Source organism: Muscardinus avellanarius, assembly GCF_963383645.1.
Source record: "Muscardinus avellanarius genome assembly, chromosome: 10".
Classification (NCBI taxonomy): Eukaryota; Metazoa; Chordata; class Mammalia; order Rodentia; family Gliridae; genus Muscardinus; species Muscardinus avellanarius.
The window spans coordinates 98,071,312-98,086,371 of record NC_137796.1 but is presented as its reverse complement, the minus strand read 5'-3'; the positions used below and the strand labels follow the sequence as shown (position 1 = coordinate 98,086,371).

At 52.3% G+C, this 15,060-nt stretch overlaps 1 protein-coding gene across 1 annotated transcript; it reads right to left on the bottom strand.

The window, feature by feature from the left end:
* Positions 1-8,643: 8,643 nt before the first annotated feature.
* Positions 8,644-10,251, bottom strand: ITPRIPL2 (ITPRIP like 2; the record flags this gene model as incomplete). The annotated part of the gene is made up of 1 exon (XM_080702296.1): positions 8,644-10,251. One exon carries the CDS (start codon positions 10,249-10,251, stop codon positions 8,644-8,646), a length of 1,608 nt encoding a protein of 535 aa, XP_080558422.1.
* Positions 10,252-15,060: the final 4,809 nt, after the last annotated feature.

Below are 15,060 nucleotides of genomic sequence, written 5' to 3'. Positions count from 1 at the left end.
AACAGGAGGATCGCACAGGTTCGAAGCCAGCCGCGCCCGCTGGCTTAGGAGACCCTGTTTCCAAATAAAAATGTAAAAATAGGTCTGGGAGTGTAGCCCTGAGGTAGAAGGGCTTCCAGGAACCCCAGTACCACCAAAAAAAAAAAAAAAAAAAAAAACACTGATCCTTTAAGGAGGACTGAGCTCTCCTGGCCCAATCACTCCGAAAGGCCCCACCTCTCGACACTGCTGTACTGGGAACTATGCTTCCAGCTCGTGGACTTTAGGGACACAACACATTCAAGTCAGTGTTTGCTGAATGACAAACTACCTCTGATTCAGTGGCTCAAAACAAAATATATCATGTATTCCTGCTCAGCATCCTCCGCCAGCCGAGTGGCCCTGCTGACCGGGCCAGGCTTGGCTGATTGGGGCTGGGCTCGATCACGTGAGTTCACCAGCCAGTTTCCAGGCGAGTGCGGGGCGGGAGGGCAAGTGAGGCTGGCCTGGGGTGGTCTCCCGGGCAGCTGGCCGTCAGCTCGGTGACAGGGTTGACTGAGCCCTGGGGCGGCGCGCCCTCCAGCTGGCCGGTTGTTCACATGACAGTGGTCATCTTCCAGGAGGACAGCCAGAAGCCGGCCAGCCTGGCCCCTCCCCTCAAGGCCGAGGCTGGAACTAGCACCATGTACTGAAAAGAAAGTCGCAAAACCACCCCGGACTTAATGGGGAGGTGGAATCTTGATGGGGGAGGATCACAAAGTCGCTTTGCAAAGTGTGTAGGTATGAGAGGAGCCGAGGGCCAGGGAGGACTCTTGGAACTACCATAGTGCCCACAGTAAGAGCTTTCCTGGGGGATGGCATGGGCATCGAGGAAAGAGATGACCATCGACGGGGCAGCGGGGAGATGGCCCAGGATGGACAGCCGGGAAGCGGAGCCTACCGTGGAGAAGAATGAGTCACAAGGGGGGCAGAGGAAGAGGCAGGAGCCACAGATGACTTGAAAAGTCCATTCCACTAACTACTTCCTGTTTATTTAGTATATTTTTTAAATGCTGGGGGAGGGGGAAAGGAACCCAGGGCTTTGTGCATGCCAGCAAGCATTCCTCCACTGAGCTACACCCCAGCCCCAAGCCAACAGCAACCCAGGGGCATTCTACCTCCAAGCTACAGCCTCGGCCCTTTTTATTTTTTTTTTATCTTTTATTTTTTTGTTTGTTTTTTGGTGGTACTGGGGGTGGAACCCAGAGGCTTTCTACCTCCGGGCTACACTCCCAGACCTATTTTCTATTTTATTTAGAAACAGGGTCTCACTAAGTTGCTGGGAGCCTCACTAAGTAGCTGAGGCTGGCTTCGAACCTGTGTGATCCTCCTGTCTCAGCCTCCCAAGCACGGGGATTACAAGCGTGCGCCACCACGCCCGGCTTGTTTTTTTTTGTTTGTTTGTTTGTTTTTTTTTTTTTAATCTTGAAACAGAGTCTCACCAGGTTACTGAGAGTCTCGCTAAAGTACTCAGGCTGGCCTCAAACCTGCGATCCTCCTGTCTCAGCCTCCCACATATTGGGTTACAGGCCTGCACCGCCATGCCCGGCCCAATACTTTTATATTGACTTGTACGGGGTGCTCACTCATGTGCCAAGTACTGTGTACGCAAAATCTCATGTGATCCTCCGTTACTCCCGTGAGAGGCTTCCATTAATTAATTCCATTTTACAGACGAAGCAATAGAGGTTCAGAGAGAATTAGGTAACTTTTAGAGAAGCACCCAGCAGGAAGATTTGAAGACAGGTCTTGGCGGTAAAGCACGCCACGGTTTTGTCTCCAGAGTAACTCGTCTCTCTGCCCCACCTCGGGCTCCCTGCCCAGGCCTGGACCATCTGAGTACCTCCAACCTCCCTCCAGGGCTTGGACCGCTTTGTCTACAAATCTCCTCGGCTGTGGAGGCCATTCAGGATCTGCAGCAATGACTCAACTGCCCATTTGGCCGACGTAAACAGCATATTAATAACTGGGTGTGGCCGTGTGCCCATCAGATCTTATTTACAAAAATACTCAGGCAGTGGCTTGGCAACTCCTGCTTCATCTGTCCTCTCCCAGCAGCCAGAGTGAGCCAGTCTCCACTGCCACCCTGCCGTTCCTTGCCTAAAGAGATTCTCCAGGGTCCTCAGGATCAAACTCTCCACGTGCTTTGCAGCCTGATGGGCGAGCGTGGTCCCTGGACCAGTGGCATCTCCAATCCCCAGGAGCTTGTAAGAAGGGCAGAGCCCAAGCCGGGCGTGGTGGCGCACGCTTGTAATCCCAGCATTTGGGAGGCTGAGCCAAGAGGATCACGGTTTGAGGACAGCCTCAGCTACTTAGGCCCTTTGCAACTCAGTGAGACCCTGTTTCAAAATAAGGAGTAAAATTAAAAAATAGGACTAGGGGTGTAAGTCAGAGGTAGAATGCCGCTGGGTTCCATCCCCAGTACTGAAAAAATATATAAAAATAAAAAAAAGAAAGAAAAGTAGAGCCCGGGTACTGCCCCAGACCTGTGAATCAGAAAGTGCCTTCTACCAAGATCACCAGGGGATCTGAAGGCCCAGCTGTCACCCCTGCAGCTCCCAGGCCTCTGTGTCCTGGAATCTTCCTGCCCCTCCTACTCCTACCCTGACCCTTGGTCCCTCCTCCCCCTGCCCGCCCATCCCACTCACCAGCCGAACTAGCAGGCTCCTTTCACCTCGAGCAGGTGCTGGCTCCGTAGTCTCCTGCCGCCCAGCCCCTTCTACTGGTGGGCCAGTTCCTACCTGCCCTTGGGTCTCAGCTTAGACATAACTTTCTACACCGCGGGATGCGCCTCTCTACTGAGTTTCCACAATCTCTCTCCCATCCGTTTTGAACTCCTAAGAGACTCTGTCTTGTGTGTCCTCCATGCCCTGAGACAGTATTGCTTGTTGAAAAGTCAATGAAACACACCCACCAGCTTTCCCCTGGGCAAGTAAGTGTCTTGCGCAACTTTGTTTAATCAGCCTGTGCCTGCAGGATTCCCACCTGGCTCTGAGGCTTTGGCCTGTCAACATAGTCTCCAGGATTCCATCTCAGCCTAAGCCTGGTGGTTTTTCATATTAGCACATGTTTACTATTTGGAATGGGCCCCGGGGCCCAAGAGATTTCTTTCCTTTCTTTCTTTCTTTCTTTCTTTCTTTCTTTCTTTCTTTCTTTCTTCCTTCCTTCCTTCCTTCCTTCCTTCCTTCCTTTCTTTCGGTACTGGGATGGAACCCAGAGGCATTCTACCTCTGAGATACACCCCCAGCCCTATTTTTTATTCTTTATTTTGAAACCGGGTCTCACTGAGTTGCAGAGGACCTCACTAAGTAGCTGAGGCTGTCTGCGAACCGCGATCCTTCTGTCTCAGCCTCCCAAATGTTGGGATTACAAGCGTGCACCACCACGCCCAGCTTCCCAAGAGATTTCTGGACAAAATTTTTGGGCTGTGAATTAGCCACAGGCCAAGACTTGAATTGTGTTGGGAGGAAGAAGTAGGGAAGCGGGGTGGGGGCAGGAGATTCTAGGTAGGGGAAATCTTACAGGGAGACTCCCCGGGGGCTATGGTGGGGCATCTTCTCCCACCTGGGCACAGAACCAGCTCCGTACAAACAATTCTCCCCAGCATCCCTGCAAGGGAAAAGACTTCCATAGAAGTCACAGAGACAGGTGCAGGCAGCCTGCCAGGAAGATAAGGGCCCTTCCCCAAACTGACATCCAGTCCAGAGGTTTCTGCAAGTTTCTTTATTAATACATTAAAACTTCCATTTAAAAGAACAAGGTCCCCAAATGACCTATATGATTCAAAGTGCAAATTTACTCCAACCTGAAATAGGAAATAAATGGCAGGCCTTGACCATTTGGGCCCTGAAATTTGGTGTGATTTAAATGTTTTTTAGTCACACAATTGTAGCAGCTGAACCATACATATCTGACTAACTCTTTGGTCTCTGTTATTGGAACAAAACCTCCGCTATGACTGCAGCTGCCCGACTGTATCAAAATACACAGTTTGGAGTCAGAAGACACATCAAAAATAATGATAAAATGTGAGGAATGTTTTAAGTCAGACCAAGTCAAGGCACTTTTTTTTTTTTCTTAAAGCAAAAGGTGCTAAAATATTCCTGAGCACCTGATACTTCAAACACCAGATTAGATATCATTTAGTTGCACATTTTAGTCTGTTTTCTCAGTATACATGATCATGGACTCTCTGCCCTCTCCCAACGTATACCTGCATTAGCCCACCCCATCATGTGCTCTGTGGGTATAAAAAAAAATAGACACGGTTAAGTCACAGACACACAATAAAAAAAAAAAATTAACCGTGACGATAACACTGAACTTTTCTCCTCGTGAGGGACCCTAGGAATGCATACGAGGTTTTTTTTTTTTTCTCAACCATTGGAGGAAATCGTCCTTCATGTGGTAGAGGTAAGAAAACGTCCTCATCGAGGTCGAAGCCACACTCAACGGGAATATCTCAATCCCCGAGAACCATGAAACTCCTCCAGTGCCAGGATGCTAATGCCGCGGGGAGACATCAAGTCAGAAAGGGGCGAGAAACAGCTGGGCACAGTGGCTCACACGCACCTGTCACCCCAGGACTTGGGAGACTGAGACCGGAGAATCGCGGGTTCAAAGCCAGCCTCAGCAATGTAGCGAGACTGTTTAAAAAAAAAAATTAAAAACAAGGGCTGGGGGAACAGCTCAGAGGCAGAATGCCCCTGAGTTCAAGCCCCAGAATCAACAAAAAGAAAACAAGAGAGAATTTGGATTATTACACATTGATCAAAATTGATCGAAATCTCTTAAATTTTGGTTACCGCGTACAGAGGACAATTACTCAGTGTGGTATTTAAATAAAACATTAATATTTTTAAAATTCACAAGTATCAAGACATAAAGTCTGATCAGAACGGTTTTCCTGGTCGTAGGAATGAGACGCCTAAGAGCTGGGGCCCAGACACCCAGCACCGTGTGGCTGTTTCAACCATCATGGTCAGGCACGGGCTAGGAAACCGTGAACAAAACAAACAAAAAATAATAATTTTAATGCAAGAACCAGATAGAGTGAAACAAGTTATTCTGCAGTCTTTCCCGATTAGTCATCTAGAAATTCCAACGGGTGAAGGAATTTACCCCAAATCACCAGGAGGAGATGCCAAGCACAGGTCCTGGGTGGGTTGATAAAGGATCTCGATTATGGAGGACGGCTCCAGGATCAGGGATCTGAGGACGATGGGGTGGGGGCTTCTGGGAGCTGAGTTCAGTGCTATCTGTGGCCATGTTAATTTTTTTTTTTTTTTTTTTTTGGTTTGTTTCTATAATACAGCTTAACTCTGTGAGGATAGAGAAGAATTGAAATATCATACCCCCGGCTACAGAAAATACCACCAAATCCTTAACGATACATACTAGGAGGGGTAGCTGTGTAAGACCGGGGTCGCAAGCTGGTGGCCCCCAGGGCTCAACCAAGTGTTTTGTCTGGCCCATGCAACGCTTTGGACATTTAAAGATTATTGTTTAGAAATCGGTGAGTTTCACTCTTTAAGTAATAATGATAACAATCCTGATTTCTGGCCCCTCCCTCCCTCTTTCTGCAAGGCTGTCCGCTTTCAGGAGCTCGAGCCCTGCAGCCCACCCACCCGACCCTCCCTGGTTCAGGCTGCTGAGTTTGCGACCCCTGGCCAGAAACAGCACAAACCTAAGAAATGTGATTCCTAACCCAAACCTCTCTCGCGCCCTCATGGGTCTTTACCTCACCTCCCTTCTCTCCCTTCTGCTCACTTCCAGCTTAGTCGTCCTTCCTGCGATCTTCTGATTCCTTTTCATACACGGACTTTCTTCTTCCAATTTCAGTTTCATTTTGCAAATCTCGTCTAGTCGCAGCCCACGAGCTTTCTAGAAGGCTCCAGGCCCAGGCACTGGGAGTCACCAGAGGGTGTCTAATGCAAAACGGCTGAGTCACCTTCCCCAAAACATTTTCTTTGGGCCCTGGCTAAACAATTAAAAAAAAAATTTTTTTTTCTTTTTTGTAGAAACTTCCTGAGACTCTATGAATCTCCAGTACCAAGCATACACCAAAAATGTGTATGTTCCAGGTGAGGAAGATGATGGAGCCCTATTAAAATACAAAATTGAGCTTCATTTAAATGCTCGGGGCCACCATCACATCTGGCTAATGCGCCATATTATTTCATTTGTACACAGTACATGGTTTGGATTCTTACACACTGATCAAAATTGATCGAAATCCCTTAAGTTTTGGTTACCACGTACAGAGGACAATTACTCAGTGTGGCATTTAAATAAAACATTAATATTATTTTTAAAATTCACAAATACAATGCCCATTAATTTAAAAAAAAATAAAATTTAAAAACCTTGAGGGTGGATGAGGTTTTGGGTGAAAAATAACACCTGGAAAAATAACAACAGAAAAAAAAAAAACTACAAGAACGGTAGGCTACTAGATTTCTAGTTTGAAATACGATGAAGACTTTTTAAAGGAATTCATCAACTCAGCTAAAAATATCTGGAAAATTTAGTTTTTAAAGCTTTATAATCCATCCCATAGCCTTACTGTTCCCCGTTCCAGTCGACCTAATAACTAGAGGGGACTTAGGGCTGAGTATGGAAATTATGTGTGTGTGTGTATATATATATATATAATCTAGTTTGGCATTTGTTTTTTAAAATATTTTTAAAAACACTGTGCAGTTTATATCTCTGCATAAAGCTGGAAGTCTATCCCTTTGTTCAATGCAGTACCTGATGACCTAGCCTTGGTCTAAAACAGGAAAGACTTTTGGGGTATCAAAGGGAATGACCCCCAAACAACTGCAGAGAAATGGCAGCTATGTATCTTTGAGCCCGAGGTTGCTAAGGTCTAAGAAGTCTCTGCATCTCTAGGGCAGAGGGGGGAGGATTCCCTGTAAATCATTTACTCAGAATGACTTCCCAAGGGGACCAAGTGGGTCCCCTAAAGAAAGGTTTACAGCATTGCCTCAAAATAGCTCAGAAATTAAACAATGGCCCTATTCACACAACTATTTCTGTCTCCCAAGTTCTGCCTGTAGGAGTCAAAGGAAGAACAAGTCTTTGTCTGAAAAACGAAGCCTCCGAGCATAGCTCTGAGGCCGGGCACAACTGCAAGCAGGCAGGTGGATGGACGAAGGGCCGCTCTGAACCTGAACTGCAATGGAGAGCTGTTAGGAGTTTGGAAGGACAAGAAAAATTTCAAAATGGGCTCCTCCTGGATGCACATCGCACCCAAGCCCGTGATGCTTATGCCTCAAGAGAAAAAAGAGTCGACTGCTGTCGAGGGCCGTCTCCTCTGCCGTTCTCTGAACTCTTCCTAGGCGCTTCCTCTCTGCCCACCAATCAGGAGTGACCAATCTCAGAGCACAGATCCCAAGGCTCTCGGCTGTAGGTGGACTGTTTTGCCAGACACAGGATGAATCAAGAGCCACCCTGGGACTGCGTCAGGCTGCCTGGGCGGGAGAGATGAAAGCCACTAACCATCACTGAGATCCAGAGCGCTAACCACAAGCCAGGCACGGCGGCAGGCCTTTCCTCTTTGGTAGCTCCTTAAACTCGGAAAGAAATCTTTGCAAAGAGGTTTGCTAAAAACAAAACAAAACAAACAAACAAAAAAACTTGAAAACCAAAAAGGGTTCTGTGTCCAGACAGCAGCAGAACTTGGCCAGACACCTACAGAGGCAAAGCTTGAACTGTTCCTTTCTCGAGACCCTACACGTCTCATGCCTTCACCAGTGTTTTAATTATGTATTTTGTTGGTGCTCTGCCCTGTGCCCGGCTCCTGGTAGGCCCTCAATGAGCAGGTGTTGACTGACTATTACATATCCCGGCCTGCGGCCAGGAGGGCCGCTAAGTGGACGCACTGAGTGGCTGCTTTTCAAAGCTGAACTTATCATAAGTGTAACTGGCTTCCCTTTCAGATGCAAGGCTTGGTGCTAACCACCACCAAACAACAAAACCGATCAACATAAAGTGCCGTTTTTTGGTTTTTTTTTTTTTGGAAATCTAAGCAAGCAGCTCAGGATTGCCTTTCAACACCTGTGACTTAATGACTGGCAATCCCATCCACCCATGATTGCACCATAAAAAAGCACATGAATATTGATTTGAACAGAGGAATGATGCCCCTCCAAAGACTAACTGCTGGAACAGAATTGCAATTCCAGTTGTGGATAAAGATTCAGACTCTGGGTGGAGGAACAGACAATGGGGAACCCGGTACCTAGCACACTGGTATATCAATTGCCCCTGTTTATAAAAAGCAGGGTGCAGAAAGCTCTGTGATCAAAAACGGACAGAGGGAAGTCTCCCCTGCTCTCCCCTTCCTCTCCTGGACTCCCACGGCAGCTGGATCCTTCTACAGGATTCTGCCCAGACACCACGTGGACCAACGCTGGGCGGCTGCAGTTGGGTGTCATGGGCAGTTCACCCAGGACACTCCTGTGGGTGTGGAGTGAAGGGGTGGCCCTTAAGCCATCAAAGCCTGCCGCATCCTCCAAGTTTTCCAGCACCTTCTGCAGCTCACCTTGCAGTAACTGGCTCCACTGCCACCCCACCCCCACCCAGCGGGAGCATCAGGTCAGGTGGAGGTGCTGGCAAGGTTTAGGGTTCATTTTCAGGGAAGCCCTTTGTGCGCTGACTCCGGGGCGGGGGACATCTGGCAAGGTAGCGGGGACCCCCGTAGGCCCGGAGAAGCTGGGGCAGCCTCCGCCACGTCGACAGTAACCTCGCAGCTGCCAGTTCGCGGGCGTGGCCGTCGAAGGCGGCCAGGAGGTCAACTGGGGGGGCTTCGCGCAGCACCTTGGGCAGGGGGCCCACCTCGGCGGTCGCCCCGCCGGGGCCTAGGACGCAGTGGAAGAGCGTCTGACGTCGCAGGAGGCAGTCCCTGAGGAACTGCACCAGCTCCTCCAAGCGGTCGCTCAGGTGGGTGTCATCGCAGCCCTGAGTGGGGGCCCCCTCGCGCAGCAGCACCGCCAGCAGCGCCGTCTTAAGCACGTAGGAGGACAGGATGCGTCCCCACTGGGCCGCGGCCATCGGGTCCAGCCCGCGGGCGCCCAGGTCCCGCAGGGCCTTCAGCAACTGCAGGCTCTTGAGGTAGCAGGCACCCGGGGGGGCCCGGTCCTGCAGCCAGCCCAGCAGCTTCTGCTCCTGGCGCGCCGTGTTCACGCCCCACAGGGCTTCGGCGCGCAGGCCTCCCGGGAGCTCGAGCAGGGGCCCGATGGGTGAGGGAGGCGGTGGCGGGGCCACGAGGAAGACGCCGTCGCCCAGATGGACCGCGGGGATGAGACGCACGGCCATGGACAGGCGACAGCAGCCGTAGTCGGTGCGGCAGGGCAGGATGTGGAGGGTGGGGGGCTGCTCCGGGCCCCCCGGGGTCAGGCTGACCCGACAGCGCCCCTCCAGGCTGTAGCGCACCGAGGCCAGGCTCCGCTGCAGGTGCGACTGGAACCAGCGCAGCACCAGGGTGGCGGAGAGATGGCGCCGCCCGCGCACGTCCACGCAGAAGCCGTCAGCGAAAGGTTTGCAGTCCCGAAGCCACTGGCCCCCCGAGGCCCCGGACGGCGAGGGCGGCGCCTTGAGGGCGCACACGAAGCAGCCGCGGAAGGCGGGGGCCAGCGCGGGCTCGGCGCCCAGGCTCCGCGGCTCCAGCGCCACCAGCGGCGGGAGGCGCAGCGGGACCAGCACGTCGAAGCCGTCGGGCCGGCGGATCTTGTGCTGCTCGTAGGCGCTGCCCACCTGGATGAAGTCCCCGCGGAAGGCCAGGGCCAGCGCGCCCCCCGCGATGGGGCCCGGGGCGCCCCGGGCGCGGCCCGCCCGCACCAGCTCGCCCACGATCCGGCTCACGTGCGCCTTGCTGTGGCCCAGCACGTGCGGGGACAGGCGCACCTCGTGCTCGTAGAAACTCTCCAGCAAGATGCCGAGGCTCGGCTCCCCGAGGTGCCTAGCGGAGGAGGTGGGGTGGCCCGCCAGGCGAGGAGGGCCGGGCAGGAGGCGCTGCCGCACGGCGTGGCGACAGCGCAGGAGGGCGTAGCCGAGCAGGAGCAGGATGGCCACCTGGAGCAGCGGGAAGCCGCCGTCCGCGCCGTCGGGGGGCTCCTCCCGGGCGCCCCCGCCGCCCCGCAGGGCATGGTAGAGGCACACCAGGGCGGTGCACAGGCCGGTCACCAGGGCCCAGAAGACGCGCAGGTTGAGCGTGTAGTGCACGGACATGCCGCGCGCGCGGGGCCGAGCTGCCCAGGGCTCCGGCCCCGGCGGCGCCCCCGGCCCAGCATGCGCGCGGCGCCCGGCCCCCGTCTCCCCGGCCCGGGGCGGCCGCCCTGCCGCGGGCCCTCCGCTCCCAGCTCCGGCGCTCCTTCCAGCTGCGGCCCGCCCTCGGCCGGCTTCGGGCCCGGCCCGGCCCGCCCCTAGCCCGGGCTCCCCGCCGCGGGTCCCGTTACTCGAGCCCCGACTTTCCTCTTCCGAGGGGCGGCGGGGAGGAAAGGCCGCCCAGCCCCAGCCCCGAGCCGCGGGGGGGCGCCGGCAGCGGCGCGGGCCGGCGGGCGGGGAGCTTCGGGGCGCGGCGATCCGGCCTGCCCGGCGCCGAGCGGCGGCCTGCTCCGTCCGGCCGGGCGCCTCCCGAGCCGCCCTCTCGGAGTTGTACCGGGAAGTCGAGCGGAGGAGGGAAGTCTCCCGCAGACCCCACCCCGCACGTCGTGGTGGCGTGGCAGCCCGGGACGGAAGTGCTTCCTTTTCGAGCTGGCGTGCCTTGAGCGCCTACTGTGTGCTGGGCAAGAGTCCTGGGGAAGTAGCAATGCTGTAGGTGAGGTTTCTGCCCTTCCTGAAACTTGAAACCTGGTTTAAAAAAACGAGAGAGAGGATCCCATTTCCCAAAAGTACTCTAAAAGGAAAAAAAAAAAAGTGTCCCAGGGCTGAGAAGCCGGTGCCGCCCCCTGGAAACCAGAAGGCTGCTGGGGGGTGGTGTTTGGTTTGAGATCTGAGTGAGGAGGAGCCTGGGAATGATGATCCTAGTTTTCACAAAGGACCTACTGGGTGCTGTAGTTTCTGTTCGCTGGCTCCTCGTCGCTTTAATGCTAAGAGATGGACATGGTTGTTGCCTTCGCGTTTCAGATGTAGCAGCTGGAGCCCCGGCGGTGGGGTGGCTTGTCTAAGGTCACAGAGCCTTTGCAGAGCTGTGTCTTGGCCCCAGGCGTTTGGCTCCAGAGAAGTGGGGGGCAGGATTCCCAGGAAAGGGGACCCAGGATGTCCCTCCTCTGCTGGGACTCTGAGTCCTTTGTGAAAGACTCTACCCTGGAACATCAGCTCTGGGAAGCCTGTTTTGTTTCCTGGCAGGGGGCACTTCCAGGAGTAAGCTGGATTTATTTGAATAATCTTTATTTATTCACACTCATTGTACCTCCTTTTCTCCCGCTGCTATTTAAGGAGAACAAGAGGTGGAGGAGTAAATGCATTAATATATATATATATATATAATATATATTAATATATAATGCATATATATATATGTATATAATCTGTTCGTGGTGGCCCATCCGTGCCTGTAATCCCAGTCTTTGAGAGACTCAGACGTGAGGATCACAGGTTCAAAGCCAGCCTCAGCAATTTAGATTCTCAGCAACTTAAGAGAGATCCTGTCTCAAATACCAAAAAATAAAATAAAAATAAAGAGGGCTGGAGGTATAGCTCAGAGGCAGAATGCCCCTGAGTTCAATCTGCAATACCAAATATAACATATATATGTACATAATATAGTGTGTGTGTGTATGTGTGTGAGTGTGTGTGTGTGTTCCCTCTGGCACCCAGGGAAATCCTTTGTAGATGTACTTAATGCAAAGCAGGCTGACTTTTAGGTCCCATCTGCACGACCATGAGCCATGAGACCAGTCACTTAGGAGTCATCAGGTCGCAAGTGCCAGCAACACAGCTCGAACTGGCTAAACCAAAGAAAAGGAAGTGTCGTGTTAACGGAGCGCGGGACCCATTTCAGGTGGACCGAGATCTGGGTGCTACCGTGCTTTGCGTACTGCACCCCTTACCTCTGTTTCTCCGGCAGAGCTCGTACTCGCTGGCAGCCCCTCCCCTACGCCCCGGCTGCTCAGCCTCACCTCTTTCCTAGGGTGGAGGAAAACAGAGCCTTGTTTTCCTGGAAGTCGAAGCACACGTCATGCCTTGGGGAGAGCCGCGGGTCAAGAGAATGCGCCCATTGCCCTCAGGGCCACGCCCTTCTCCCAAAAAGTCTAACCCCCCAGGTGACTATATTTGGAGATAGAGCTTTTAGGAGTTAATTAAGGCTAAACGAGGTCAAGGATGGCACCCCAATCTGCTAGGATTAGGGGCCTTATAAGAAAGAGGGGAAGCCCGGTGTGGTGGAGCAGGCTTCTAATCCCAGCATTTGGGAGGCTGAGACCAGAGCATCACAATTCGCCGACAGCCTCAGCTACTTAGTGAAGCCCTTTGCAACTCAGTGAGACCAGGTTTCAAAATAAAGAATAAAAAATAGGGCTGGGGGTGTAGCTTGGAGGTGGAATGCCCCTGAGTTCCATCAAAAAAAGAAAGAAAGAAAGAAAGAAAGAAAAAGAAAAAGGAGAGACTGACCTCTGCGTGTGCACCAAGGAGAGGCCGTGGGAGGACACAGCAGGGAGGTGGTCATCCGCAGGCCTGGGAGAGCCCTCCCCAAAAGCCAGGAGCTGCCAGACCTTGGCCTTGGCTTCTCACCTCCCAGACTAGGAGAGGAGTGTCTGAGGTTTGAGCAGCTCTGTATTTGTTATGAGAACCCAAGCTGACTACTACAGCTGGGCCCTCACCCCTGGAACCAGGACATGGGGTTGCCCCGCCTCAACTGTGGGTGTCCCCCGAGGACTGTCATGGTGCTGCGGTTAGGAGAGGAAGGATGGGGTGTTTTAGCCTATGAGAAGGGCAGGTGTGGCTGGGGACGTAGCTCAGTGGCAGCGCACTTGTAAAGCCCCGGGCTCAACCCGCAGAGTAAACATCTTAGGCTTGTGGGCCACACCGTTCCTGCCATTGCTAGGTCTGCTTGTAGCCCAGATCCGCTCAGTTCTTTCCTGGGGCTGCCAAAGCAAAAGGCCACAGACTGGGTGGCTTAGAACAACAAAACTCACTTTTCACAGGGCTGGAGCGAAAAGTCCCAAACGGAATCGTCAGCAGGAAGGCCCGGGAGAAGACTTGCTCCCTTTCTCTGGGGACTAAGGATTGAAATCAGGGGCATTCTACCTCCAAGACATGCTCCCAACCCTTTTTTACTTTTTATTTTGAATCAAGGTCTTGCTGAGTTACGGAGAGTCTCACTAAGTTGCAGAGACTGGCCTGAAACCTGCAGTTCTCTGGTCTCAGCCTTCCAAGTACTGGGATTACAGGAATGTGCCACCATGCCCAAGTTTTTTTTGTTTGTTTTGGGGTGTGTGTGTGTGTGTGTGTGTGTTGCAGATTGAACCTGGAGGAATTTTTACCTCTGAGCTACACACCCACCCCTAATTTATTTTATTTTTACTTTGAAATAGGTTGCTTCACTAAGTTGCTGAGTCTGGCCATGGACCTGTGATTTTTTTTTTTCTGTATAAAGCTTTTTTTCCATAAAAACATCGGTCATAGCCAGGCATTATGCATGCGTCATCCCAGTACTTGGGAGGCTGAGGCAGAAGGATTGCAGGTTCAAGGACAGCCTCAGCAACATAGGAAGAGTCTCAGCAAACTAGTGAGAACCTGTTTCAAAACAAAAAATAGAAAGGGCTAGAGGTGTAGCTTTTAGGCAGAATGTCCCTAAGTTCAATACCTAGTAACACACACACACACACACACACACACACACACACACACACAGACACCAGTCATTGAGTTTAGGACCCACCCTAAGCCAATATGACTTTGTACCTTGATTACCTGAAAAGACCCTATTTCCAAGTACGATCACATACAAGGGTACCAGGAGTTGAAACTGGAACATATTTGGGGGGAGGTATGCAATCCAACCCACAGTGGCGATGGACAGTACGCACATGTGCAGGGGGCTATTTCAGTAAAATCTATAGATACCGAGGAGTGTCATAACATTTTTATGTATCATGAAATATTTCTTTGTGTTTTTTTCAACCATGTAAACATGTAAAGACCATTCTCGGCTTAAGGGTCATATAAACACAGATACCAGGTTTTGCCTATGGTGCGTGCTGTGCCGGCCCCTGCCCTAGAACACGGAGGGGCAGCAGCATAGGTCGAGCTGGCCGATCAGAGCGGACCACCTGCCCAGACTTGGGGGTGGAAAATAAACTTCTGCTTTATTCAAGCTAAAGTGATAATAATCAGAAGAATGGAGGTGCTGGGAAGACAAAGCAAGTCAGTCTAAGCACAGTGCCGGGCACACGGGGTGCTATTCTTGTTAGCCATTACTGAACCCTGCTGGTTACTTGTCCAGACGGAACCATTTCCCACCCCTGTGGCCCAAGCCAGCCTCGTCTCTTGCCTGTGCAGTTTATAACAGCCTCCTCCCTGGTCTCTCGGGTTCGACTCTGGACCCCGTAGCCCCTTCTGTACACAGTAGCCTGTATGCTCTTTCTAAAACCTACATGGGACCAGGCAGCTTCTCTGTTCAGAAACCTGCCAGTCTTCCTGTTTGCACTGAGTAAAATGCTCAGTCTGCAGGGCCTGCACGCAATGCCCACGCTGGCCCATCTCCGCACACCTCCCCTCTCCAGGCTACAGCTGCCCCGTTGCTTCAGTACCCCAAGCACAGGCCGGCCTGGGATTGCTGATCCCTCTGCCCCTGCGGTGCCTTCTGCTGACGGCCCTTTTTCCTGATGGACTCATGATTTCATGTCACTTCACCCTAAGAGGTCGTCCTTACGCCCACTCTGCCATAAGCCAGCAGCCCCATTACTCTCTGCGCCTGCACCCTCCCCCCAAACATGCTTCACCTCCCGCTACATCCCATAGTTGGCTCTGAACCCACAGGTTCAAAATTGGTGTATTGAAAATGTTTAGCTAGGCACAGTGGCTCACATCTCTACC